At 51.3% G+C, this 24810-nt stretch overlaps 1 protein-coding gene across 7 annotated transcripts in view; it reads left to right on the top strand.

The window, feature by feature from the left end:
* Positions 1-1008: 1008 nt before the first annotated feature.
* LOC144149927 (uncharacterized) overlaps positions 1009-24810 on the top strand; it is a 28471-nt gene continuing 4669 nt past the window's right edge. The window contains exons 1-7 of one of the 7 annotated variants that reach the window (XR_013318389.1): positions 1018-1351; positions 3874-3952; positions 4018-4142; positions 10531-10659; positions 16662-16763; positions 19918-20018; positions 20095-20201. Coding sequence is in view for 6 of the 7 variants with exons in the window: in XM_077681669.1 (XP_077537795.1) it covers positions 1241-1351; positions 3874-3952; positions 4018-4142; positions 10531-10659; positions 16662-16763; positions 20095-20201 (653 nt within the window). In the remaining variant the exon portion in view is untranslated. Of the gene's footprint in view, positions 1352-3873; positions 3953-4017; positions 4143-10530; positions 10660-16661; positions 16764-19917; positions 20019-20094; positions 20202-24810 lie in introns of those variants that run through there. The other 6 variants (XM_077681671.1, XM_077681669.1, XM_077681674.1 and 3 more) reach the window with 6 other exon arrangements.

The raw sequence follows: 24810 nt of genomic DNA, 5'->3' as shown, positions 1-24810 counted from the left end.
ACACGCAAGGTGAGAAGGAACAAAGGGGCTCGCCGGGAACGCAGCAAATGACCTGTACACACTCCAGGTCCGATGATCTAATCACAACTCCACCTTTCCCGAATGGACGCACGCTAAAAATTTTGTTGAAGCGTTCCGTAGCGGCACGAAGGGCGTTCTGCATTATTCCAGGATTGTTGCGGCGAATCGCCCCACCATTCGTCGGAACCAAGGCCACAGGGATGTCGGTCAAGCCGTTGCGGAGAAAGGCTGTCAAAGGAAGATCCTGCGGAGAAAGGCTGGCCGACCAGGGGGTAGCCCCCCGGCCAGGGGAGTTAGTAGCCATTCGGCGCAAAAAGCGCCCACCCTAACTAGACTCCCAAAAACTGCAAGGTCACAGAGAGATAGATCACCAGGGAACCCTAAAATCCTGGCCAAAACCCCGCAAAGGATATAAGGAGTGATGCTCCGAACGCCAGAACTCAGCAGCTGACGTGTCTCGCAGCCGCCACCCTTTGGTACTTCGATAATTAGTACGCATTTCGGCGCTTCTTCTTTCTCGCACCCGCTGCTCGCCTTGCTGTCGTCGGGTTGGAGGCTGGAGCTTAGAGTGCCATACTAATATTATAATTAGTATGAAACTTAACGGGTAGGCTCGAGGGGCCTAAAAGCTCATAAGGATCAGGCAAGCCCGTAACTACGTGTTTGAGTTTGGCGCTAAATATTTTATAGGACTATAGAGCTTTTTCTCATACAGGAAAGATAAAGTTTCATACTAAATTTCACGCAAATTATGAAATTCTGCGAAGGGAGCGTTTTTCAGACTGTGATTTCCAAAAGCTAAATCATAACGCTAAGCCATTGGGGCTCTTCGATTTACAGTCTCGGACTCACCGCGGGTAGTCCGCGGGTAGTCCGAGGACTCCCCGAAGCCATAGGGATACATGGGAAAGTCGAATGCCGGACTGCTTCTCGGGTAGTCCGCGGGGAGTCCGAGACTGTAAATCGAAGAGCCCCATTGTCATCATCATCATCGTAATGCCGCTAAATTTTTCCGGACCGGCCTCTCCCTGGGCCTCTGGGCTCTGCTGAGTGTTGGCGTGTTGGTACCGAAGAAACGAAAGCGAAAAATCATTGTCTACTGGTGATGCGCACGACTGCGGATGACGCAGGCCATGCCAGATGTCGGCGGCCGCGTGAAGTAATGTGTTGACAGTTGCGCATCATCGCCAAGAAGGCTGTTGATCGTTGTCGAAAAACCATGAGCACCGGGGGGCTTCCCCAGTTCGCGTCCCTGTTCGAAATGGTGTCAGCCTGCGGCCTGTGTGAAATGCCGACGGACATCGACGTCCTGGACAGTTCGGGGCCGTGCGTGAGTTCCGCTCGCGACTTGCTCTACATCCTGCATCATGTGCCCATTTCACTCGTCCGTGGCAGCTTGGGCGGCCCCAGCCGGGACTGTGAAACTCTCTACACACATTGTACAGCCTACGACACAGCGTTACTTTGCGAAATAACGCTGTGTCACCCCCGTACAGGGGGGATTAAAAGAAATGCGAACAACGGAGCGCACAGCCTCCGACGCATGCTGCACTGTCTGGCTGCAAAGTCAGCAAACTGCGCGCATGCGCACTTCTTCAAGAGCGTTTGAGAGTGTTGCCTATATTTATGGGAAATGCTTGATCAGGAAGCGACGCCTGTCGTTTATTTTGAGGCGCCTTTTCACGCTGCGTCGCCACTGAGCAAGATGATCGTTGAAGGGCATCATGCTGGCTGCAATCCGCCTGCTGCGTACTTGGCTCCGAATGTAGCAGATAACAGGATGCTCAGTGGTGACAGAGCATAAAAGACGCCTCAAAATGAATGAACAGCGTCGCTTCTTTATCAAGCATTTCCCCTAATAGTAGGCCACACTCTCCAACGGTTTGAAAGAACTGCGCATGCGCGCAGTTTACTGACAGTGCAGCTAGGCGGTGCGGCATGTGTCGCAGGCTGTGTTCGTATTTCTTTTAATACCCCGTGTACCGTTTCCGTTGTGCCGGGACCCGATTGCGCATGCGGGCACGGTGAGGCGGGCCGCCCTTCACCGGAACGAATGCGCACGTGCCCACAAAGGTCTTGGTACAACGGAAACGGTACGTTAACCCGGTAACACATGCCAAGCTAGTATTGCTTTTAGCAGTACCAGGCATTCGCAACCAATCAACGGAGCTCGTGCCGTTTATGGCCTTTCTTGCGTGGTCATTTTCTTTTAGTTCACACAGGCTTTGTCGCTGTTAAGAAAAGCGAATAACAAAGACACCTGTGTATCAAGATTTTGGCACTTGTTAAAAATTTCCAGGTGGTCTACATTAAACCACAGAATTTGACTATGGTGTGCACCCCATCCCGGGTGAAATTTCCAAAATTGAGGTCTCATCAAATTCACAAGGGGCAGCGTTTCTTGAGTCGTACGCACCCACAACCAAGTCGAATTTTGTTAATTTTTCACGAAGTGATTGCTGCTGCAGCTATCACACTAAAACCCTGCTCTCAGAGGTTCCTTGTTACTGCATTTTCCCACACTTACACTGTAACCAACTTTTCCCGTTTTGAAGTTCAGAAACGTTAAAAGTTCAATGTAAGTCTACGACAAAACGTCTCTGTTTTACGGTTCCTTTAAAAACGTATCAACAAAGTTCTGCTGTGGTTTATTAAGTCTAACACGGTTTTCTGCCTTTCATAAATGCAAGTTTTGTAACGTGTGTTTGCAACAGTCTATGTTATAGGTACACTCAAGTGTAGAAAAAAAGTTGGTCTCTGTGGGTAGATTACAGTGCCGTGAATGCAAGCGTACCGCTTGTGACAACACTATGCAGAAAATGCTTGCGACCACAAACATGCTATATCATGCTTGCGACAAGAATGCAGAAAATGCCTAAAGTGGGAAAACGGCTATCGCTGCCCCATTGGCTTTCCCGTACAATTTGTGACGTTGCAAATTGTAAATGGTGAAACTGGTTTGGTGTCTGCAGTATTGTGAAACAAATGTGAAGGCAGGTGCATGTAAATGTAAAATGTACGTGTCAACTCCCGAGCACCTGTGTTTCCAAAAGGTGTGAACCTTAGCTCTTAACCATCATCGAGCAGGTTCAGGGTATATTTGAGTTTCAGTTTCGGTTCAACGCTTTGCATAGTTGTAAGTACCGTCACAAGATTTATGCAGGGGAATGCGAAAACTGTGTCACCCCTCTTCACTGTCCTTGTTTATGTGCAACCCCCACCTGCGAAGCCCTCGGGCCGATGGTGCCATTAGCTGAACGATGTGCCTGGTCTTCAGCTGCCGTCGTGCTGGGAAATCAAGAGTCGTTTCTGCTGTTCCTCCCATGCGGCAGCGCCTCCCGTGTAGTCTCGAATGGTTTTGGTGTCGGTCCCCTTTCACACTGCACCCGCTGCATTGTGGGCAAGGTGTTGTGCTCTCCCGGTTGCAGTGGCCGCTTTTCAGAAGCTGGCGGAAAATGAAAACGCCCCTGTGTCGAGATTGTGGTGCATGTCAAGCATCCCCAGGCGGTCTAGGCTAATCCCAAGCCCTCCACTGGGACACGCCCCATCGCCGTGCTGTAGCTTTGGTGCGTTAGCCCCCACAATCAATCATCATCTTCACCATGTGTTGTGTTCGTTTGTGTCCCGGTTAGAATTGAAGTGAAGTGAGCGAGAAATGAGGCAACTTTAATTATTTCTAAACACACAAGGAAGGCAACTATTGCTGCCGAACGAAACCGAAACAGCTTTGACTAGCGGGTTCTTTCAGTGGAGGCAGAAAGTTATTCAGCCTGTGGTCTTCTTCAAGCAGCAGCAAAGGCATAACTCCTGTTGTTGTGTCGACTGCTGTGTCGCCTTTTGACCCAACTGCAGGATTCCATCCTTGGAAGTGTCCTCCGGCAGCTCGAAGCACTGGTGACGGGCAGCACGACGGCCGTTAGCGCGAAAGAAGGTGCGTGAGGAGCCACAGCCCAGTGTCCAGCTCAGCTGGAAACGGTGCGTTGCGCTCCCTCGCAGGGTTTGAGCCGCCATCGAACCTGGCTGCAGTGCTGGCCATCGGCTGGCTGGTGGCCCAACACGGCGTTCTGGAGACGCTGCTGCTGGGGATCACCTCACCTGTCACCTGCCACACAGTCGCCAAGGTGAGGGAAGTCGATATGTGCACCATACAGACGATGTGGGCCATTATGGGCCATGCCTGGAGTGATTTACTATTAAACAAACCATACGGCACACACCTGTCTTCGAGGGAAGATTTGTCGCCGTGACTCGCTCTTCACCGGCTGGCGGGATCTGCTCCTCACGGTGATGATTCATCCAGCGGAGTCGGCAGACGTCTGTCCACTGCACAGCACCATTTCTTGCTCTGGTTTGTCATCGAGGTGGCTGGTGGGCTCGTTCAGGGGCGGGGGAGCCTCTGTGCTGGTCGTCAGGGAATCCCGCTTTCTCATGCAGCTGACGAGGCGGATCGGGAATGCTGCACGCGCATCTCCTCCGAGCACCTCCGTGAGGCTCCCAGCACTGTTGGCGGCATTGCTTGGGAGGGTGCAGTGGCCTGCCCAGTTTCCACTGTATTCACTAGGCTCTGCAAGGGTGAGGGCAGTTGCCACAGATCGGGCATTTCCTGTGAACAAAAGAAGCATGGTTGTGTAACGTTCGATTCTCCAGCGATTGCCGTGGTGGGGAGCGGAAGTTCGCTCTCGTGTGTGGCTGCACGGGGAAGACAGTGTGCAACGGAAGCAGCTCTGCTTGTGGGTGAGCAACCGTCAACTCGGTGACTGGCACGGCAGAGATGTCTTTGGGCCACTGCTATTCGGGCAGGCTGGGAAGGAACAGATGGCGCTGTTGCGCAAACTGGTGTGTGGTCTAGGACGGTAAAAGATTACCACATCAAACAAGTGGGCCGGAGCAGAGGCGGTGGCTAGTGCTGGCAGGAGGCATGTGGTAGCAAGGGCCCGCTGTTGTGGACACGCAATGTTGCCAGGTGGTTGGGTGGCCCATTATTGTCGTGACATGTGCAACCCGTTCTTCGCTCTGCTTTATCCGGTTTTTCACTGTCGTGACTGTACGGAGGGCGAGGCAGGCCCTATGTACTAGGTAGTGCCTACATTTTCATTTCCTGCAGGGCAATGGTGCGAGCCACAATCTCCATTCGTGCTGCAATTGAGTTTCAGCATGAGGGAGGCGTGGAAGTGTATGAGCCTAACCCGAGGTTACTTGCTGCCCTGAGGACAAGGGAGGGCTCTGCTGTGAGTGGAGGGGCCTTGGAAAGCTAGGCGGCAGTGCCCCACCTCCAAGGTTTGAACCATATCTGTGCCAACCTGTCACCGATGTGCTTTGTACGGCGTTTAGAGCTACCCACTTTCATCTTTTATCTTTTAGTACGTTCAAGACACTAAGCTGACGTCTTTCCTCGACATTTACGAATTCCCCGTGCCCAGAAAAATCCGCATAGTGTCATGATGCAGTGTTCTACTGTGAAACAACAGAGCCCCCGCTTTTGGCAGCCAGTGGCCTTTTGTTTCAGCGGCCATCCAAAGGAGAGCAAGCCCATGAAAGTAGTCGCTCACACGCATGCATGCAGGTCGAAGGGGGGAAGGTCCAGCGGTTCTCACTTTCCCAATTGCTCGCAACTATAAGGTCATTGCTTTTCCTTTTCCTTCTTCTCTTTCTGCATTGACTGTGGCTGTTGTGGTTGGTGTGAGTGGGAACTGTCAGTGATGTACCACTACCAGTGCCCACTGGTGTTGTGCATTACACATTCACATCCTCTCAGATAGCAGGGGTGCTGCTGTGAGTGCATTGAGCAACATTGAAAAACGTACGGTGAGCCTAGCTCCAGGCTAGAATCAGTACCTGTGAAAGCAATGCTGTGAGTTTAGCCAGGGCCATACTCAGAAATGTTTTTAAGGGTGGTGGTGCGGGCACTGCGGTGTCCATGTTGAAAATTTATACTGGCCTATTTTCACATATGAGTCATGCTCATCGATGACATATACCGTATTTCCTCGCGTAATGAACCCTCCCCCACTTTTCTTCTTTAGAATTTACTTTCTTGTCACTCTGAATAAAAAATGCAGTGGGGATATGTTTTCATATCAGCATGATTGCTGATGCTGTAGACGATCGCAGTAACTTGATATCATGCCACAGTACGTGCAGAAATGCTAAAAACGCATTCCAACAAGAAGAAATCGCAGCAGTAGCCCGACACGTGAGCAAGAATTCTGTGTCTCACAATTTAAAAATTGCGCGCTTGCGGTGCGCCACCTGCTGAACACAAAACAAACCTTGCACCACAAAAACGTTGAGGCGTGCGAACGAAGCGCAAAACGTACTCCGCACTCCTTCCCTGCTCTTTGCCGTTCCGGCTGGTTTTGGCAGTGTGCGAAGAAAGCACTAAACGTACTCCACACTCCCCTGCTCTTGCTGTTCCGCGATTTCGCCATAGCGTGTTTCCATCGCCAAAACGCTGTAGTGTCAAAACTTCCGGTGACGTCACACAAAAATAAAAAACAGAAAAACAAATACGCAGGGGCAGTTTATGCATTAAGTAGTAATAAGGATGATAAATCACCCAGGCGTTTTTACGAAACTCGTAAGCCTCTGACGCGCTTCTTCTATCAACTTTATTGTGTGTAATTTAACTTTTAAAAAATCTGTTGCAATTTTTTCCCGCCTAATGAATTCTCCCCCCAAATTCATGCTGAATTTTCTGGAAAAGAAGTGGGTTCATTACGCGAGTAAATACAGTAATAGAGAGTTATAGCAGAGCAAAGAACTGGTACCGGTACGGTACTCGGTAGCCAACCAGCACCACTGCGCATGCAAAGAGGGGGAGGACCGGCTGGGCGCATGCGCAGGTGCACCAAATGTGTACCGGGTGGTGTACCAGGACCAGTTCTCTGCCCTGCTATAACTCTTTTTCTACACTACAAGAAAAACTGCCTGAAATTTAATTCCTGGCTAAGGAAAGGAATAGAAGTTCAGGTTATAACTTTGGCCACAGCAGCTAAGGATGACCGGGCATTTTATGAGCGGCAGCTGGCTCCCTTTGCCGTGCCGCTACCGCTTTGACAAGAAGACCCACCCACAACTTTAAGCGAAATACTTTCTCCCCTTCAAAATAATCACTCTCGTGAAGTGTATTTTTGGATACCAAAAATGTTTAAGCCAGAAAATATTTTAGTGGGTCTATCCCCCCGTCCTTTCCTTCCATTGGTTATTGCCCTAAATTCAGCCATTGCAGCTGAAGCTGTGTGGGAATCCATTTCTGCAGATGTGTTGTGAATCTGGCAGTGTGGTGAGGGTTGGGACAGACCCCGCAGACCGCATCAAAATGTGCGATTTCTTCTGCTCTGGGCAGAGATCAGGTTATGAACAAACGCCTGAGAAATCTGAACGACTCTTCTGTTCAAGCCCTAACAAAATTTTACAACAAACACTGGGAATCCAGCACCCTTCCTGAAGATTGGAAACACACCCACATAGTAAAGCCGAATAAACCTCCGACCACAGACAATTTGAGACCGATATCGCTCGTGTCGTTCCTCGCGAGGCTCCTCGAGCACATAATTCTGAACCGGCTACAGCCATACTTGGAAGATCGCGAACTTTTTCCTGAAACGATGTTTGGTTTCCGACCGAAACTGTCAACAGAAGACATTCTGCTACAACTAAAGGAGGACGTCATCCAGCAGACCTCTCCACACGGCGTCAAGGCAATCCTGGCATTATATCTGAAAGGAGCCTTTGACAATGTATCCCATCATATTATCCTTGAAAATCTAATGGAAACAAACTGTGGCGTACGTACGTACAACTTCATCCGATCATTTCTGACAAACCGAACGGCCACAATAGGAATCAGAGATCTCTGCTCAGACACCACAAGTAGCCCGAACAAAGGCATGCCACAAGGCGCCTTACTCTCTCCAACCCTATTTAACATAGCCATGATCAAGCTCCCATCCAAACTGCACGAGATTGAAGGCATCCATCATGCTATTTATGCCAACGATATAACGATTTGGACCAACGTGGGATCGATGGCGAGATACAGGAGAAATTGCAAAGCGCCGTACATACACTGCAGCAATACGCACAAGCGAGTGGGCTCCAATGCTGGCCGGAGAAATTGGAACTACTTTTAGTTAAACGCCGGCGACGAGGGTTCGCATGTGAGCAACCCCAGATCAGACTGAGTTTGGACAGGCAAGAGATTCCCATAGTCGAGCGAGCACACATCCTTGGCTTGCGTATACTGCAAAATATGGAGAGCGGATACATAGTTCAACGAATCACACAATCATCAGCCCAAATAGTGAGAATGATTGGCCGAATTACCAACAGACATCACGGGCTTAAGAGTCCAACGTGATGAGACTTATTCAAGTCGTAATTATGAGCCGGGTGATCTGTGCAGCTGCGTATCTCCAGCTCACAAATTACAAGAGGGCAAAGCTTGAGACCATCCTCCGCAGGGCTTACTGACAAGCTCTCAGTCTACCACCCACCACAGCAACTGGCAAGCTCCTCTTCTTAGGCGTCTGCAACGTGGCGGAGGAGCATATCGAAGCATACCTTGTAAGCCAGCGGGAACGTCTCTTGCTCACTCCTACCGGCATACGTGTACTCGACGTCTGGGATATTCCACCAACGCTGGAGGGCACACTGTGAAGAGGGCCTCGAGCTCGGAGAGAAACTCAGCGTGGCACCTCGGAACATGCACCCCGAGCACCATACAGGGAGAAGATCAGCGAGAGCCAAATAGGTTCAGTCCAGATTCAGCAGTCATCCAGATTCGAGGCTCACTGGCGCAGCCAAGTATCCGCATCGGCCAGCGATGGCAATATCCATCAACGACCCAGACCTGCAGGAGATAGCTTCGGCCTCGGTCAACACAAGCAGCCCAACAGAGCCATAGCCATTGCCATCGTATCCAGCGCGTCAGACCAAAAGCACGTACGCGTCATCACCGACTCCCAGGCCGCCTGCTGGAGCTATGCAAGGGGCAGGGTCTCTTCCATAGCGCACCTCATTCTTGCCAGCAAGGCTCCAGGACACCTCCCAAATGTTACAATAGTACGGACTCCCGGACACGGCTCTCTTCGTGGCAATCAGCGAGCTAACGCTGTCGTCCGAGCCCATGCCTCCCGGGCACCACTGGAGGATTGTAACCCGGAGCCCACAATGCTGCAGCACAACGCAATTCTGCAGCACCAGCGGCTCACCCGACAGGCCTTTCCTCCTGCGCACAAATCCTTAACGAGAGAAGGGGTGACATTGTGGCGTCCACTGCAAAGCAACACCTTCCCGCACCTAGGAAGGCTCTGCGCCACGTACGACCTCACAGCTCGCCCTTCAAACAAATGCCCTTCCTGCACAACTGAGTGTGCCTCCATTATTTCCACATAACGTGGGCCTGCCCCGACGTTCCATGCATTCCCCGAATGCCCAACCCAACTCATGAGCAGTCGGAAGCTGCGCTGCTCAGCTCGGACCCAGAAGGTCAGCGACAGCTGGCATGACGGGCCACGAGTGCAGCCAGGGCTGCAGGGGTCATGAGATAGGGGCACCTCTCCTCCTCAAGCAAATGACGCCCTAAAAGTGCCTCCTTCTTCACCCAGAATGGGGAATTAAATTCTCCATTTCGCTCCTTCGCCTTGGCGGCGACACCCTATGTAACTGCCAGACTTTTCTCTGTGGCACGAAATGCAGCAAACTGATTTGTGCATGAACTGATTAGCAAAGACAGAAAATGAGATCGCATGGGTCGGTGCCGGGAGTCGAACCCAGGGTGCTTCAGGAGCAGGAATCGCCTCTCAGCTGCAACTTCTCGGCCATTGTAGGCAAAGTAGTACGAGGCCCTATACGCAGTTTTTGTGGGCTGTTGTCAAGAATGCGTCCTTGCTTCGCAGGAAGTGATTCAATGAAAAATGGCAGCAAAGAAGAAGAAGCAGAGGCCTTTGCTCTGCCCGCTCCCATGCCGCGTCAGGAAACACACCGCTGTAATTGGCTCACTTGCCTGAGTTGAATGAAATGTCTTTATTTACTGTGGAATGGCGCTTTGCCCTCATAGAGGGGAAGAGGGGTGTTGGAGAGAAGACAGAAAGAAAAGAAAGAAGTGCATACACCCATGCGTGTACATGGTGTACATCCGCAATCACATGCGGCGATCAATGCCGGCCTCGTGAGTGAACGCCCAGAGGGAGAGCAGTGTGTCGCTGTTGGGGTTGTTTGGGGGTGGTCCATTGATGCAGAGTGCTGATGTGCGGTGCTGGGCACGGAGGTCCTGGTAGCTAGGGCACTCCCACAGCAAGTGGGTCACTGTTGGGCACACTTTCGTGGGGCCTGTGGAACGGCTCACTAGGGGGCCCTGTTCCTGGTCGCCTGCACCGGTGTGGGCCCGCCATTTGGCGAGCACGTCCCCTGCACGTAGGACCTGAGCCCCCCGTGGCACTCCTCGGGGCAGTGGGTGGTGTGGGGACAAGGTCAGAGCAGGTCACCCTCTGCTGCCTCTCCCCGCAGGCGGAGCAGCAGCACCCAGCAGCAGGGGAAGCAGACAGCGGGAGCTGCCAGCTGGCCTGGTCGCGTGCCCGCCTCAGCCTCAGGGCTCTGGACAGTGCACTGCAGCAGCATGCCAGCCTGGTGCACCAGGTGAGCGTCGAGGCCGTGTGGCAGCAACTCCAGTTACGGCACTTGTGGGAGGTGTTCAGCGCAGCTGCGTCACACTCGCACCTTGATGTGGGTGCACGTCTTAATTCACTAGCCAGTGATGCGAGAGCAGTAATTCTTTCGCCCGATGGGCCGAAAATCCGGCTGCCCTGGCTCACGGACGGCTCAAAGAGCGAAAAGGCAGGGCCAGTAATGGGGCCATACTTTGCAGGGAGGCTCCTGTAGACAAAGTTAGGTCATGGAGTGGAGAAGAAAATGGGGTGGATTTGGGTTGGCTGGGATTCCGAGTCGTCATGCGTGGCAAAGGGGAAAGGACAAAGGTGGGCCCAGTGAATGTGGTGTGGCCTTGGACTTGGAAGGGCGAGACGTGCGCTGGGGCCCTGCAGGAGTACTTTGAGCATGCCGATTACAGAAGTTGTAATTAGAGCCCTGTGTGTTCGATAAGTGTCCCTTTCGGTTGACAATGCGAACACGTGTGTGTGCCGAGCCATAAAATAACTGAGAAAAGAAGATGCAAAGAGAAAGGGATCATGATATGAGTGGGACAGTTGGACAGTAATGCTAATGCTAATCATAATAGTTGCCTAGGTGCCCGCCTAACCTTTCCACATTTACTGGTTGTCAAATGGGGACCCGTGTAAGCGGTCGTCGGTGCTTTAAACATTTCGGGCGTGTGTCTCGAACTTTGTGTGCCTTTATGCTTGCTTCAAAATGCACTACATCCAGAGTGCCTCAATGCTTTTCTGGTCACGAAACCCTGGCCGCAGTTTAATACGGTTTGGGCAAAAGCTGCCGCGAAGGTCACCGCTGTCAGGGAGGGGGCCCGTTCGAGGCAGTTGTTCAGCAATAGTGTGCTATCACTCACATTTAGTGTGACGTATAGCGGGGTCTCTGTAGTGTCGGGGGTAATTAACGCATCAGTGCGTGCGAGCTGTGGCTGCGTCCTGGTCGGCAGGGTTATGCTCGCCGCGAGGTCAATCGTGGGGCCAGAGGTGACCAGGAGAAGGCGCTGCCCCCGCGTCAGGAGTTGCAAAGGCCAAGGTACGCAAGTGAGTTTCCGATTCATTACGGCCCTAGAGTGTCGCCACGACGGCAGCAGTAGGTGACGAGGCACTTGTGACAGGTCCTTGTGTTATGCGTGGTGGCAAACGCGGGGATTTCGTCGGCGTTTGGCTGAATTTCGACGCGTGTCGTGTGGACGACGCGTTAGAGAAACCGCCTGGGGCTCAGAGTTGCTTTTGGCTGGTCGGTTTTAATCTGTGTTGTACTTGTGTCTTGATGTTTATGAGTGAGAGTGTGGATCGCGGGATCATTTGTGCACGGACATTCAGTGAATGTTATTGTGGCCAATCGGAGGCCTAGAGTGTGTCAGCAGGCCCTCCTCACATTGTGCTGGGACATGCCAAATTTTGAGCGGTGCCGTTTGTGTAATAAAACTGAAGTGTTCCTGTTTTGGGAGGTCATTTGAAAGAGGGCAGATGCCGGGAGGCCCTTGTGGCTTAAATATGTTTAGCCGAGTGCATTCAAGTTGTTCTCTGTTTCCTTGTAAATTACGTATGTTCGTAACTTGGTAAGTTTTGTAATGTAACCAAATGTCGCCCGTAGATTAAAGTTGACCTCAGGGCCTCCACAGCCATTGTTCAGTTCATTGCTGGACTAAGCATGCTATTTATTTATTTATTTGTTTGTTTGTTTGTTTGTCTGGTTGAAGCACTCGCCAACAGCGCCGGGCCTTCTCAGGTTATGCACTGGGTACATGAATATAAGGCATGCAAAAAGACAACAAATAGGAAGGAAAATGAATAAAAAATTGCCAAAAATAAATGTGTTGATATGTACAAAAGAGGAGAGTGATGAAGGAAGGCAAAGAATTTTCTGAACAACAATCTTGGAGGTCGTGTGTAGAGTGTGCACCAATGAACACATACAAGCGTCAGCTGGGTGGTGCTTTTAGTGCAGAAACACAAGAAGAGAGGGAAACGTGGCGGGGCGACCTCTACCCAACATGCGCGCATCCACGACAGCCTAGGAACAGCGCTAGGCCGCAGCTTGGGCTTCTCACATTGCAAAAACACGACGTCTCCTTTCACAACGAAATCTTTGCCCGAAACAACATCCGTGGCATCAAAATGCTTCTCACAGGCACGGATATGTTGTGAGTCAAATAAGAAGTCGTTGGCTTCCTCTCACGGTGTTGCACATCTCACTGCTCGTGTTAATCGGTGTCACTTGGTAAACGAAACGACGACACCTTTTCACTCGTACCTCTGCAGCCGGAGCGACATCCCGGTATGCAGCAAGTCTTGGGCATTTCCTCCCAGTGTCCGTGCAGAATATTGTCGCGAAGTCGTAGTTCAGTTTACTCTTTTCCCCTTTTGCGAAGGAGGCACGTTGCATTTGTTTGAAAGCAGCCTGTCCGGGAGGTGGGCTGTTAATGAGTTCAAGTATACCGCCAGCAGAAAGGCGGATAGCCTTCGGCGGCTTCGCCTTTCATCGTTTGTCTGGGAAAGCGGGGTTGCGCGTCTAGCCGAGAAAAATAATCCCAGCCAGGGAAAAGTTATCAATGTCGTTTTGTAGTCTGGTCCAAACGGTGCCGAGGGTATCTTGTGACACCGGTGGAAGGTCTAGGTGCTGGGGGTAATTACCGCATTAGAGCGTGCAAAGCGCAGGTGTGTCTTGGTCGGTGGGGCCAGAAATGAATAGGAAAAGGTGCACCGCGGCACTGGAGAAGATGTGCCGTCCAAGCTATGCAGTGCGGTTCAAATTCGTTGTGGGTCTACAGTGTCACCACGACGGCGAATGCCATACTTACCCACATAATGAACCCACTTTTTTTTCAGAAAATTGGGCATGAATTTAGTGGGGAGGTTTCATTATGCGGGAAAAAGTTGCAACTGATTTTAAAAGTTACAATTTCATACAATGAAGATGCTAAGCGAACCGCTGTCAAAGCCTTACTCTCCAGTAAATACGCGTAGGTGATTATGTAGTCAAATTTCTTTTTTAATCACAATATGCTAGTAGCCCCCTACTCATTAGCGTCCCCTCTTGCCAGTTCACATTTGTCATCGGCGCATCATCTTTCGTGCCGTCAAAGCACTCCAAAACTTCTTTTCCCGCACCGGTAACTTCCCTTCTTTGGGCCCACGAAACACCCAGCAATCCCTGTTCATCGCCTTTTGTTTTCTCCAGTAGTGTACACGCACTGGGTCAACACTGAAGTGCTGCCCAGCCGCGCAGTTTCCGTATGCATCAACGCACGCTCCGCCACCTTCAGTTTAAAACTGACTGTGGACCTCACGTTATGGCCCATCGTACACCAGGACCACAAAAAAAGGTCGAAACGCAGCTGAACAAAAGCACGGAGCATAACGGCGAAGTTGCAGAACAGCACAGAGCAGGGGAGGAGTGCGGAGTACGTTTGGTGCTTTGTTTGCACGCCGCATCGGTTACGTCTGTTTTGCGTTCAGCAGGTGATGCTCCACAAGTGCGCAATCATCTCCCCTGCAAGTGCGCGGGGGAAACGACCGAGGCAATAAAAAAATGAAGTGACATAATCAGAGGCAACAACCTGGAAAAAGAGGATGGACGCAAAGAAGTCCTCAGATATATGCAGAATCGGGAAGCAGGAGATCATGAGGGAAAAGTTCTTTGATAACACCAAAGGGGGTGCATTGCTTTTTGAAGCCCGGGCGGGTTGCTTGCAGACAGAAACGCTCATCCGCAAGCTGGTGCAGGAAGAACTGCACGCAGGTTGCGCCAGAGAGCCAGAAACCATGCGACCTATTTACATGTGACAGAGTGCAGAGGTATCCGTCCGGTCTGCAGTGAGGGAGACATCCAGTGTCCGGAAGCCCCTGGCTCTAAGGTCAACGGAAAGGGGAATTGGAAAACAGTAGAGGTCAGTAAAAGAAAGCTAGACTGTTGGTGGGAAAAGAGCACAGAAGAACGTGGGAAGTCAGAGCAACAAAGAAGTCAGACTAGCACGGAAAATTCCGTAGAAAGATTTTTTTCTTTCTTTTCTGTCTTTTTTTTTTTTTTTTGTGAAGTTGCACAGTGGCGTTACGACAAAAGCCGCTGTGCAACAACACCCTGTTGCAAAAGGGAAGCCGCTAAGCACCATCATTTTTAAATTTTGAGCCCCGGCATTCGCGCTCACGTCTCTGGTTGCTGTTGAAGGCCTGCGTAAAGCGAGTGTATGAGCGACATTTGAAAAATCGCCTTGAGGCCGTGTTGCAAGTTGGGTAGCTCGTTCCCGCGGCACAACTGTGTGCTCTTATGTCACTTTTGCCCATTCACAATGCCTTTCCCGTGCGTTGGTGGCACAGAAACGGCACCTGCATGCACTTATTTCATCACAAGCCTTTCAAGCATGCATGCATAGCATGAGTATGGTTGCAGTTGCCCTACACTAGCTCATGTTTGCCTAGCATTAAGCAGCTGGGAAAAGTGCGAGTACACGTCACCTCGTCAACCGAGTGGTTCTGCAGCGTTGGTGGCTGCTCTTGTGGCTGACCCGTTAGGGGTGCAGTTTTGTCCTCCCTAAATCCGTAGTTGACAAAAGTCGATGGAAGTACATACCAGCGAGTGGACTGCTCTTGCCACAATCATGAACTTTGGCTTGCTTGAACCTCAGACGGTTATCTGGTTGCTCGTATGTTGCTGTCAAAAGAAATCAAGGTTCCCGCACCTGCTGTCCACCCTGCTTGCATTTTTTCTTCAACTGTGGCCCCGACTGGATGAATAGTGAGTGAGATACCACTGTCTGTGCACTGCAGTGCGCGTGCAGGCATTAGAGCAGGGCTGCAGCCTGGACTACGGACGGCTGACGACCCGAGCGGAGGTTTGGGGATCGAGTTGGGGAGAAACAGGGGCCAGTTCACAGGCGGCGTCTCTGGGCAGCCATTTCTCAGCTGGCCTTCTTGCCTGCCCTGCTGGCTGGTTCCCAGCACGGAGCGCATGACGTGGGAAACCACCTTGCTCGGCACTCACGGCTGCCTCGCTCTTCGGAGGCAGCATTCTGCCAGCAAAGTGGGAGAGACATTGGGATTGAGTGAAGTGTCACTGAGCGGGGTGGGCGCCTTTCAGTAACGAGGAGCATCTCCCCCCCTATGCGTGTGGAACGGGTAATTAAATGGTCCCTTCGAAAATGCCCGATATGGCAGGTTTGAGTGCAACGAAAGGGGCTTGGCACTGGCAAATCCAACCAAAGAGCACGAGGAAGACGAGGTGCAAAAAACGAAAGCACGTATTCTGAACCTGTTGCCTTTTGGATTGTTTGCAAAGCCTACTAACTGTCCCAACTTGTGCGCTTGCAACCTTAACAGAGTGGAATGGTGAAACTTTTTTTTTCCACGGCTGAAAGCGGATTTTATTTGGTGGGGAAGTGAAGAGAGGGTTTCTGGCACTGGTGTTATGGATTGGCCGTAGAACGGCATAATGTTTGTGCCAGAGTTGAGTGCAGACGAGTGGCTCACACAGGAAGCAGTTTTGCGCGTTCTGTGGCAACGTTGCGCTGCCCCGTACACTTGCAGCTGTGGCGAGCAGTGCAGTGCACGAAGTACACAGCAGAGTGACTGGCCGAATAAGCGAGAGGGGCGCCTGTAACACCAGGGGTGCAGAAAAGGGGGGCTGGGCTTGGTTCCCAGCGTGGGCAACAGGACGATGCTGCGCCGACAGTCATGCAGCCAGATGGGGTAGGTCTTGACGGCAGGGGCGGAGCGCTTTTTAAAGGCTGGAGGGCCGCAAGCCGGGAGGAGGCTGGGCCTTGCCTTGGCACTGGAACCGCGTCGCCAAGCGTTCTTCACCGACTCAGCCAGCGAGCACTTGTTCTTGGGAGTTGCCTCGTCGCTCAGCGCTGCACGAGGCGCTCCCTCGTCGAGTGCCCTGGCTCGGCCGGCTGGGCGTGTCGATGTGGCGGCAGCTCGCGTGGGCCGTGCGGGGAGGTGCAGCAGTGCAGCATGGTGGGGTCCCGCCCCCTGCAGGCCCGCCAGTGGCTTCCCCGGGACGGCCAGCAGCAGCGTGCCCTGCAGGCCTACCTGCGCTGGCGCCACCAGGACGAGCGGCTCCTCTGGCAGGCTCTGCGGGTGAGTGCCCTGCGGACGGGGGCATCGGTCGGGGGAAGGGCCGGGACGAGAGCCACCAAGCACTCTAGACGGGCAGGCTCTTCTGGCATCCCAAGGGACTACCTGGCTGGTTCTCTCTGGCCGACGCACGAGTCTGAGCGTGCAAGGCCACGCTGTGGGTGGTAAGGGCACCGACCGGCTGCGGCCGCCCAGTGTGCACTGTGCGGCTGACCACAAGGTCGGCACTTGGACTGCATTGCGGAACACGGGGGACTCTTGGTCGGCTCAAGCAGCCCTGCTGTGTGGTGTGTCTGGTGGGCTTCCTCTTCTCTTGCTTCACAACTTCCCGGGCTCTGCATTCTTATTAGCTGAAGCACAGGCACGATAGGGCGACAGCACGGTAGGGCAAGTTGTTTAAAGGAAGGCGTACTGTGCTTGAACAAATGACCTCTGCTGTGCTTTCGTTTGTTGATTATTTCTAGGGTAACTTGCTTACACAGATGTGCCCACTTGTGGTGTGCTGGCTCCAGTTCCGTGCAACCAAGCTCACTCTTTTGAGCAGGCTCTCTGACCCTGGGGCCACCACTGGCTGCACATTGGCTCAGTGTTGAGGCGTGCTGGTTGTAGTGCTGGTTTGGCTCCCAGCCAAGTTTAACTGGAGAGAGGGAGGGCTCTTTTTTAGGGGAGAAAGCGGAGGTGTTTGCTGGAATTTCGACTGCTACTCAGCGGGGGAAGGGGGAGAGGGAGAAGGAAAAGGTCCAAGAGATTACAGCGCAGAAGAAAGAAGAAGAAAAATAAGAAGAGAGAAAAATGACGAGAAATGACGTTCAGTTTGTGTCAGTAGTGTGTTTAAAAAGTCTGGTTTTTAAGCTCTAAATCATGGCAACGACACCAATCTTGTCCAGATAGTCGAACAACACCGCCAGTGCTTTGCGCTGAGCTGGTGGAGATGGCCATGGACCAAGACGTACTTTCAGAGTAATTGGTCCTGGGCTGACGCGCTCTAGTTCCTGCGCAAGACTGCACCTTGCATGTATATATGTGGAGCATTCCAACCGCAAATGCTCCCAGGTTTCCAGCGATCCACACTTGTCACAGTGAGGGTTTGTGGTGACACCAAGTCGAAAAAGATATGACTTCGTAAGCGCTACGTTGACATGAAGTTGGTGGTGTAACGTCTCTAATCGGCACGGAAGTACCTCTGGCAGCCTCATCCTGAGCTCAGGGTCTATGTAGCGTAGGAAGGCATGCTGGTGCTCTGGAAGGGACCAGAGAGGGTTCCGTTCCATTAAATCGCACGCCCTCGCCAGAGTTGCGTCATCACGCTTAGGAAGGAAATCTTCCTCACATTGCACGTCTCCAGGCCCCTGTGAGCAGCTTCATCCGCCTGCCCATTTCCTAGCACACCACAGTGACCGGGGAGCCACTGAAACGTCACACGGTGTCCAGCTTCGGTGGCAAGCTGGTGCAGGCATGTGATGTCAGGAGAGGCATGTTCCACAAACAGTGCAGCAGTCGCTGCATTGCAGGCTTGGGAGAGCCGCCTTCGAGTCCGTGGAAGCAGTCCACTGCTTGGGCCGCTGGTGTAAAATGTAGCGTATCGCTTCCTTGATGGCGTGAAGCTCGGCAGTCGTAGATGATGTCGCACGCTCGAGGCGATAGGAGCACGTCTGGCCTGTGGAGATAAATATTCCAGAGGAACTGTCGCTCAGGTGTGCAGGAGCCATCTGTGAAGATGCGGTCTGCATCAGAGTGCAGCCGGCTGATATGGAGAAGTGTTAATTGTAGGAGCCCACTTTGAGGCATGTTCTTTTTGGAGTCAGTTCCGGGGGTGCTGCGTCTGATATGTGGGGGTGAAAGGGTCCAGGGTGGGAAAATAGATGGCATTGCTTTTGGTGCCTGGGAGGGAACAGAAAGAGTCCTGAGTGTCTGCCCGAAACTCGAATTACCATTTTCAACTGTGCTTGTTAGTGTATGGATTTTGGCGTGCAGCCGATGTCGCAGATGTATTCGCTCAGTCTCCTGGAGTTGAATCACGTCCAAAGGCAGACAGCCAGCTTAGCGATCGTACCTGAGCATGAAGGCAGATGCGGAGGCCGCTGTCTCTGGCCGCATCTGGCTGCTCTTTCTGCTGGTGGGCAGAAGCTTCTGGAGGATAAAGAGGCTGCAACACAGTCAACCGTTGACATAGGCTTTGCAGAGCAGTACCATAGAGCGACAGTCACTGCCCCAGCGACTGCCAGCGAGATATCCGAGGATTTTTGACATTGCGGTTATTTTTACGCGGAGTTTCTTGACTTCAGGAGCCCAGGAAAGATTCCGGTCTAATAAGATCCCGAGGAATCTTTGGGTTCGCACATATTGTGGGGTGTGGCCTCCGAAAACCAGCAAACATCGTTTCATGTGCTTGCGAGTAAAAACAATGGCGACACTTTCCTCGGAAGATAGGTGGAGTCCCCTGGGTGAAAGGTACGCAGATATTTTTGTGAGAGCTTTTTGAAGCCTTTTCTGCGTGGTACGACACGATCTCAATGCACTCCAGATGCAGGCATCATTCGCATAAAGCTGACGGGCCAGGTGGGAGTACTCGCTTTGGGTGGATAAGTGTTTAACTGCTCTGCTCATAGGCTGGTCTCATGCCAATGTTCATCTCAATGTTTTACTGTAGCCAAGCATTTCATCTTCTTTCTCTTTTCTTTTGGTTTGGTTTTGGGGGTGCTGCTGCTAATAAGATTTGCAATCACCCACTTGAGGAGCGTATGTGTCGGGCTTCGTGGGGTTCTTGAGCTGTAACTGCTGTAGCTAATGCTGTCCAGCTCGTCTAATATGGGTGGGTGTATTGCAGAAGCCTTATTACCTGCTCTCAGTTCCAAACGCCAGTTCAGTGGCTTCTCAGTGCGAGATGAGGCTACAGGAAAAGGCATGAGTAAGCTGTGACCAGTGGCTCCACAGCATCATCACTCGAGCAGTGGTATTGTGCGTGCTCGTGTCAACAAAACTGCAGTGTTGGTGGGCACCGAGCTGAAAAGGGCCAGCACCAAGGAAAAGTGTGGCTCATATTAATCAGCCAGTGTGGTAGGAATGGGGCTGCTGTGGCTGTCAGTCGGGGCTACAGCGGTACTGCGGACACGAGGCCCGTTAGCTAAACTGTGGCTGGGCTTGCCTGGTGGCACAGGGCTGGAGATCTGTGGGAGAGCTGGGATGCTGCTCGTGATGGCTGGTACTTGTGCCGCCAGATGGCAGTTTTGTTCTTGCTGCGGCGTCGCCTGTGCCAAGGTAAGGCTAACACGTGTGCAGGTTCCATCATGCGCTGCCTGAAGGAGGCTGAAAGCGCGTGTCTTTTGGCTGACAGAGACCGTGTTGCGTTCAGCAAAGTGTCCAACAGTTCCGTGAGCCTGGTGGAATTGCTGAAAGCCGATGGAAGGAGGAGCCCCCGGTGGTGCCCGAACGCCCAGCGAGGTGCACACGTGCTCTGTTTCTGTGCCTTGGTCGCGCCTGGAGGAGACCGTGCAACAGGGAACACACTGAAGGCACGCGCAGCAATGAACATACCCGGTGCCAAGCATGTGTTCAGCACCGGGTGTCTTCATGCGCGGCCGGCATTTGAGCTAGCCACGCAAGCAAGCCTATCGTGTGTAAACCCTGCAGGGACGAAAGATTTGCTAACGACGCAGAGTGTTAGCTGGACTGGAACGTAATTGTGCTTAGGGTGGCAAAACCAAAGGTGGGCGTTTTGTCAAAAGTGCCAGGAGTGAGAATTGTTGCATTGAAAAGCCTGCTGGCTCCAGCCAGTCGCGTGCCTAGCGAGCGCGCCTTTTCACTGGCTGCAAGGAAGGTCAGTCACACTCGCTTACTGCATTCAAAATACTATGTTGCGTAACCCTTATTTCACCTTAGCAATGGTTGCCAAGTTTTTGTTCGAAGCCCCTGCCTCGATTTGATGCTTAGGATGTTTTGTAACCACTAGTGCAGTGGGGTCCACTGTCGAAAGTCCACCTGCTTGAAACTGCTGTTGGGCATGGCGCTGAAATTGCTTGGGCACACATTCTTTACAAATTGCTTGCGCCATTGGAGAAGTCTGTAGTGTAATGCGGGTGATGAGTGCAGCCAGAAATGAGCATGGCAAGCTCACGACAACCGCCCTTGCTTTCTAGTGCTTGGAAGCCAGTGTTTGTAGCCAAGGCAGAGCGTAGTGGCACATGGCACAGGGCCATGCAGGCTTACCATTAAATGGCACTTTCAACAGCGAAGCAGCAATTGTGCCAAGAGGGATGCACTTGTTGTTGAATTATTGAACATGGTGGAAACACAACTTTGGCTTGGGAACATTAATATCGCGTATGGCAAAGAGACTGAGACACGAAGCAGGAATATTCCTGTTCAAAAACATTCTATTTAGTTTGCAGTCTCTTGCTATTATTTGTGTTCAATTTGCAGTTCCGAGTTTTGTATCTGCACACCTGTACTTTGAAGTTGTGCACTGCATATTCTAAAACACTGTCCGTCACAGTTTCCTGCAACTTGTGCAGCCAGTGCCAGCTGGTATTTACCTAATGCCTGGATTCTAGGAAGCTAAGTTCAGCTCACTATACCACGCAGGGAGGAGTGGCTGCCACATTCGAACCTCTTGGTTGTAGCGAGACCGTTTTTGTTGCTATATCCTGCATTAGTCGTAGAAGTAGATGCCTGAATTGCTGCGCTTAGAATGGGGATAAGACTCGGACTCAGCAAGCACAGTGCAATGGCAATCCATTGAATGTTTGAGGAACTGCACTACACTACAAACACATTTTGAGTTTTTCACATTCAACAGCAGCATGTGATGCAAAACTTGTACTTGCATCGGTTTTCCTTTGCCCACTGATATGCAGTCACAATAAGCTACGTTTAGATGGAGCCGAGTGGTCTCTGGGCCTTGCAGCCAGCCAGTGGGCAGTGTTGACTCGCCTCCCCGTCTCCATTGTCGTCCCGCTGGTTCACTGACAAGTGCTCGTGGTGGAATCCCGAAGGGGTTGCCTTTGAAAGGCGTTTCTTGATGGGCTGTGACTCTGCGAGCTTGCCTAGGCGCTATCTGTAGCCACACTTGCCTCGTTATCGACCCCGTGCTTGGTTGAGTGCTTGTGGTTTTTTTGAAAGGCTCGTAAGTTGAACCTGACCAGCCGAATTTCTGGTCTTGCTCGTTATATCCAGTAATTTGTTTTACCCGCATCTGCTACAATAAGGCGTGAGTGTATGCGACAGCTGTGATTCCAGCCTTGGGGACTGCAAGAGAGGCTTTAACCATGCGGTGAGAGTGAGCGATGTCAAGGTTTTTGCCCTTGTGAGAGACGTGGCATTTGGGCAGCTCCACTGTTCAGGCGTTCACAAGCAGCGAGAACGGCGCACGACGCCTTGCCCCCCGCCCCCGTGTTGTGAGCCGCACTCGGAAGGCCTGTCCACGGTGCAAGGGCTGGCCCGGCCCCTGTCCACATAACTGCCTCATGACTTCGTTAGGTGTACCAGATTGAGCGGCATCGTCCTTGTTGTGTTTTTGGGCCAGCGTGACTGAGAACAGTGACTGGGCTCAGTGGGGCAATAAAGTCATGGCCGATTCTGAGTCTATATTAAAAAAGCGGAGGCATGTGTGCCATCATGGACACTGCAAGGTCTGTGCACTTGCTTTGTGGTCGGCACTGCCTTTCGGTGCTAATATAAAAGATGGGCATTGTTAGTCCGACATCACTAACAGGCACAGGGTTTACATTCCTGTCGATTGCTCTTGTGGTGTGTGCGCATGCGTGGCTGGTATGCGATACCCTTCACAGTGCAGCTGGGCTGTGCATTATTGAAACTGTGCACGCTATGCAAAGGCCTTAGTGACTCTCTCAAGGTGAAATCGCAGAATGCTGCTTGCTATAAAAGCTGACCACTTCAGGGCAAGCGGACACTCGGGTTTCCTCAGTTACGCCTTCATTTTGGGAAATAGTGTAGCCCTGGCCAGCTGGGCAGTAGCTTTGCGAGAGACGTCGTGGAATGTGTGTGCTTTTGTACCATTTTTCGAAAGGTGCTGCGTTGGTCTTGCATGCCAAAGCAGGATGTGTTTCGATGATGATGTCAAGTTTTCTGGACGGGAAAAAGCCCCAATCCTACGAGGTTGTGCTTTCACACGCAACGGCCAGTCATTCTCGTGCTGTCAGCTCTCACTGAAGATGCTTTGGAAAGCTTGGCAATGAAGATGTTGCATTGACTAGCAATAAAGGCTGGTGCTTCAGATAGTACAGCTGATGGACGACCTTGTACAGCGCACAGCAGTGATGGTATTTTCCGCTTGCTGCACCAGTCACATGTGTTATGATGATTGGAATTCACTACTGACTGGTCCTCGCAGCATGTTATTTCGTTAAATAAAACAGATGTCAACAAACAGTCCACCTTGAACTGGTCCAGTGATTAAATCTACAATATCATTAACATATATTAGAAATAACAAGGGATTTAGGGGACTACCTTGAGGAATGCCTTATGACATGGGACTGGCTAATCAGTCGCAGATATACGATTAATTATAAACATGTGGGGATCCACTAATTATTTCTGTGCAAGTTGAACATGAGAAACAAGGCCCCAAACTTTAGAAAAATCTTTAATGTGGAACTGGTCAAGAATATATCACCAGGGTGTCAGAACGAAATGTTTTTCGTTGCGGTTTCTGTTTTGTTCCATAAATAAAAGTTTCGTTTAGTTTCAGCTCCGGAACGGAAAAAAAAAATGCTTCTTAACGGTTCATAACGGTTTGTGTTTGCACGAGAAAAATCGATATTTTTGAAAGGATTGAGGATTGTGAAATTACATTAAACAAGATGAAGTGATGCTTAATAATTCTCTTGATAAATATAATTTTTCAAAAACTCTGTAATTGTGATCTCATTGTTAAAAGTTTAAAACGGTCTGTCTCACGGAAAACTGAAAAACTCCTGTTTTTAATTTTAAAAGAGATTGTGTGCGAGTATGTAGCAATGGATTAAAGGGACCCTGCAACACTCTTTGAGCAGTGCAAGTAAACCTGCGCAACGTTTAGATTACACTGCCAGGAATACCTGAGCCAAATATTACACAAGCACGTGAAGCGGTGAGCGCGCAAATCGATGTGAAAGACGCGGAAAAACAAGCTGCTCTCTCTTCAGTTGTCCTCATTATGCATGGCCTGAGGGACGTCACATAGGCCATGGCTGCCCGATCGGCTGTCACTGGTCAACTTCGCGGGTAGATTCTCCCATTTCCGTCGTCGTCATCGCTGTGTACGAACCTCTTCTATGCCTGAACCTGTAGGCACAGTTTTGCAGTTTCTTTTGTGTTTTGAGTGTGCGCGGAGTTTGAGTGATGAGCTCAATACTTCCCTTTCAACGGGACCACTCGACTACAAACGTTTATTGCTTCAAAAACGCCCTACCAGCCCGAGCGCGCACTTGCGAGCAGGCACCCATGCCTGCTTTTTTGTGGCACCAGACCGGAAATAGGCCCCTCCGCGTTGCGGAGAAAAGGAGAAAACTACCCGGAATGTGATATATCGAAGGCCGCCGAAGAGAACGCCGCGAGCCGCCCTCCTCTCCGGGAGAGAGCGCGCAGCTTTCGTCGCGTTGCCCGCGGTCGAGTTGAGAGGGAACGATTATGTGCGATTTCTCATCGCGCGTAGTTTCGTTAATTGTGAACGGATTTTCATAACTCTTGCGAGAAGAGATTTCTGGGACAATAGACTTTATCCCAAAATACATTACTAGTAGTCGATGGAAGGTGTTGCAGGGTCCCCTTAACATCAGTACCTTCAGCAAAGCCCCACCCCCCACTTCCACCGTATATATCCGAACGAAGGGTAACAGCACAAAAATTTGTGAATAATTATTGCCCACTACCGCATTGCAAGCGTATTTTTCTAAAATACTTCAATAAATAGGAGTGCCCTGCCCGACACTGTTGCTTCCGCGCTCCTCATGAAATATTTTTCGCTGCGCTCTGGCAGCACTTGCTTACAAGTGCAACATGAATTGTAGCTGTTTGCATTGAGTGTGCGGCTGTAATCTTCTTTTTGCGC

The sequence above is a fragment of the Haemaphysalis longicornis genome, unplaced genomic scaffold (genome assembly GCF_048455015.1).
Source record: "Haemaphysalis longicornis isolate Haplotype H1 unplaced genomic scaffold, Haemaphysalis longicornis Haplotype H1 scaffold_8, whole genome shotgun sequence".
NCBI classification, from domain to species: Eukaryota; Metazoa; Arthropoda; class Arachnida; order Ixodida; family Ixodidae; genus Haemaphysalis; species Haemaphysalis longicornis.
This window is presented reverse-complemented; position numbering and strand designations above follow the sequence as displayed.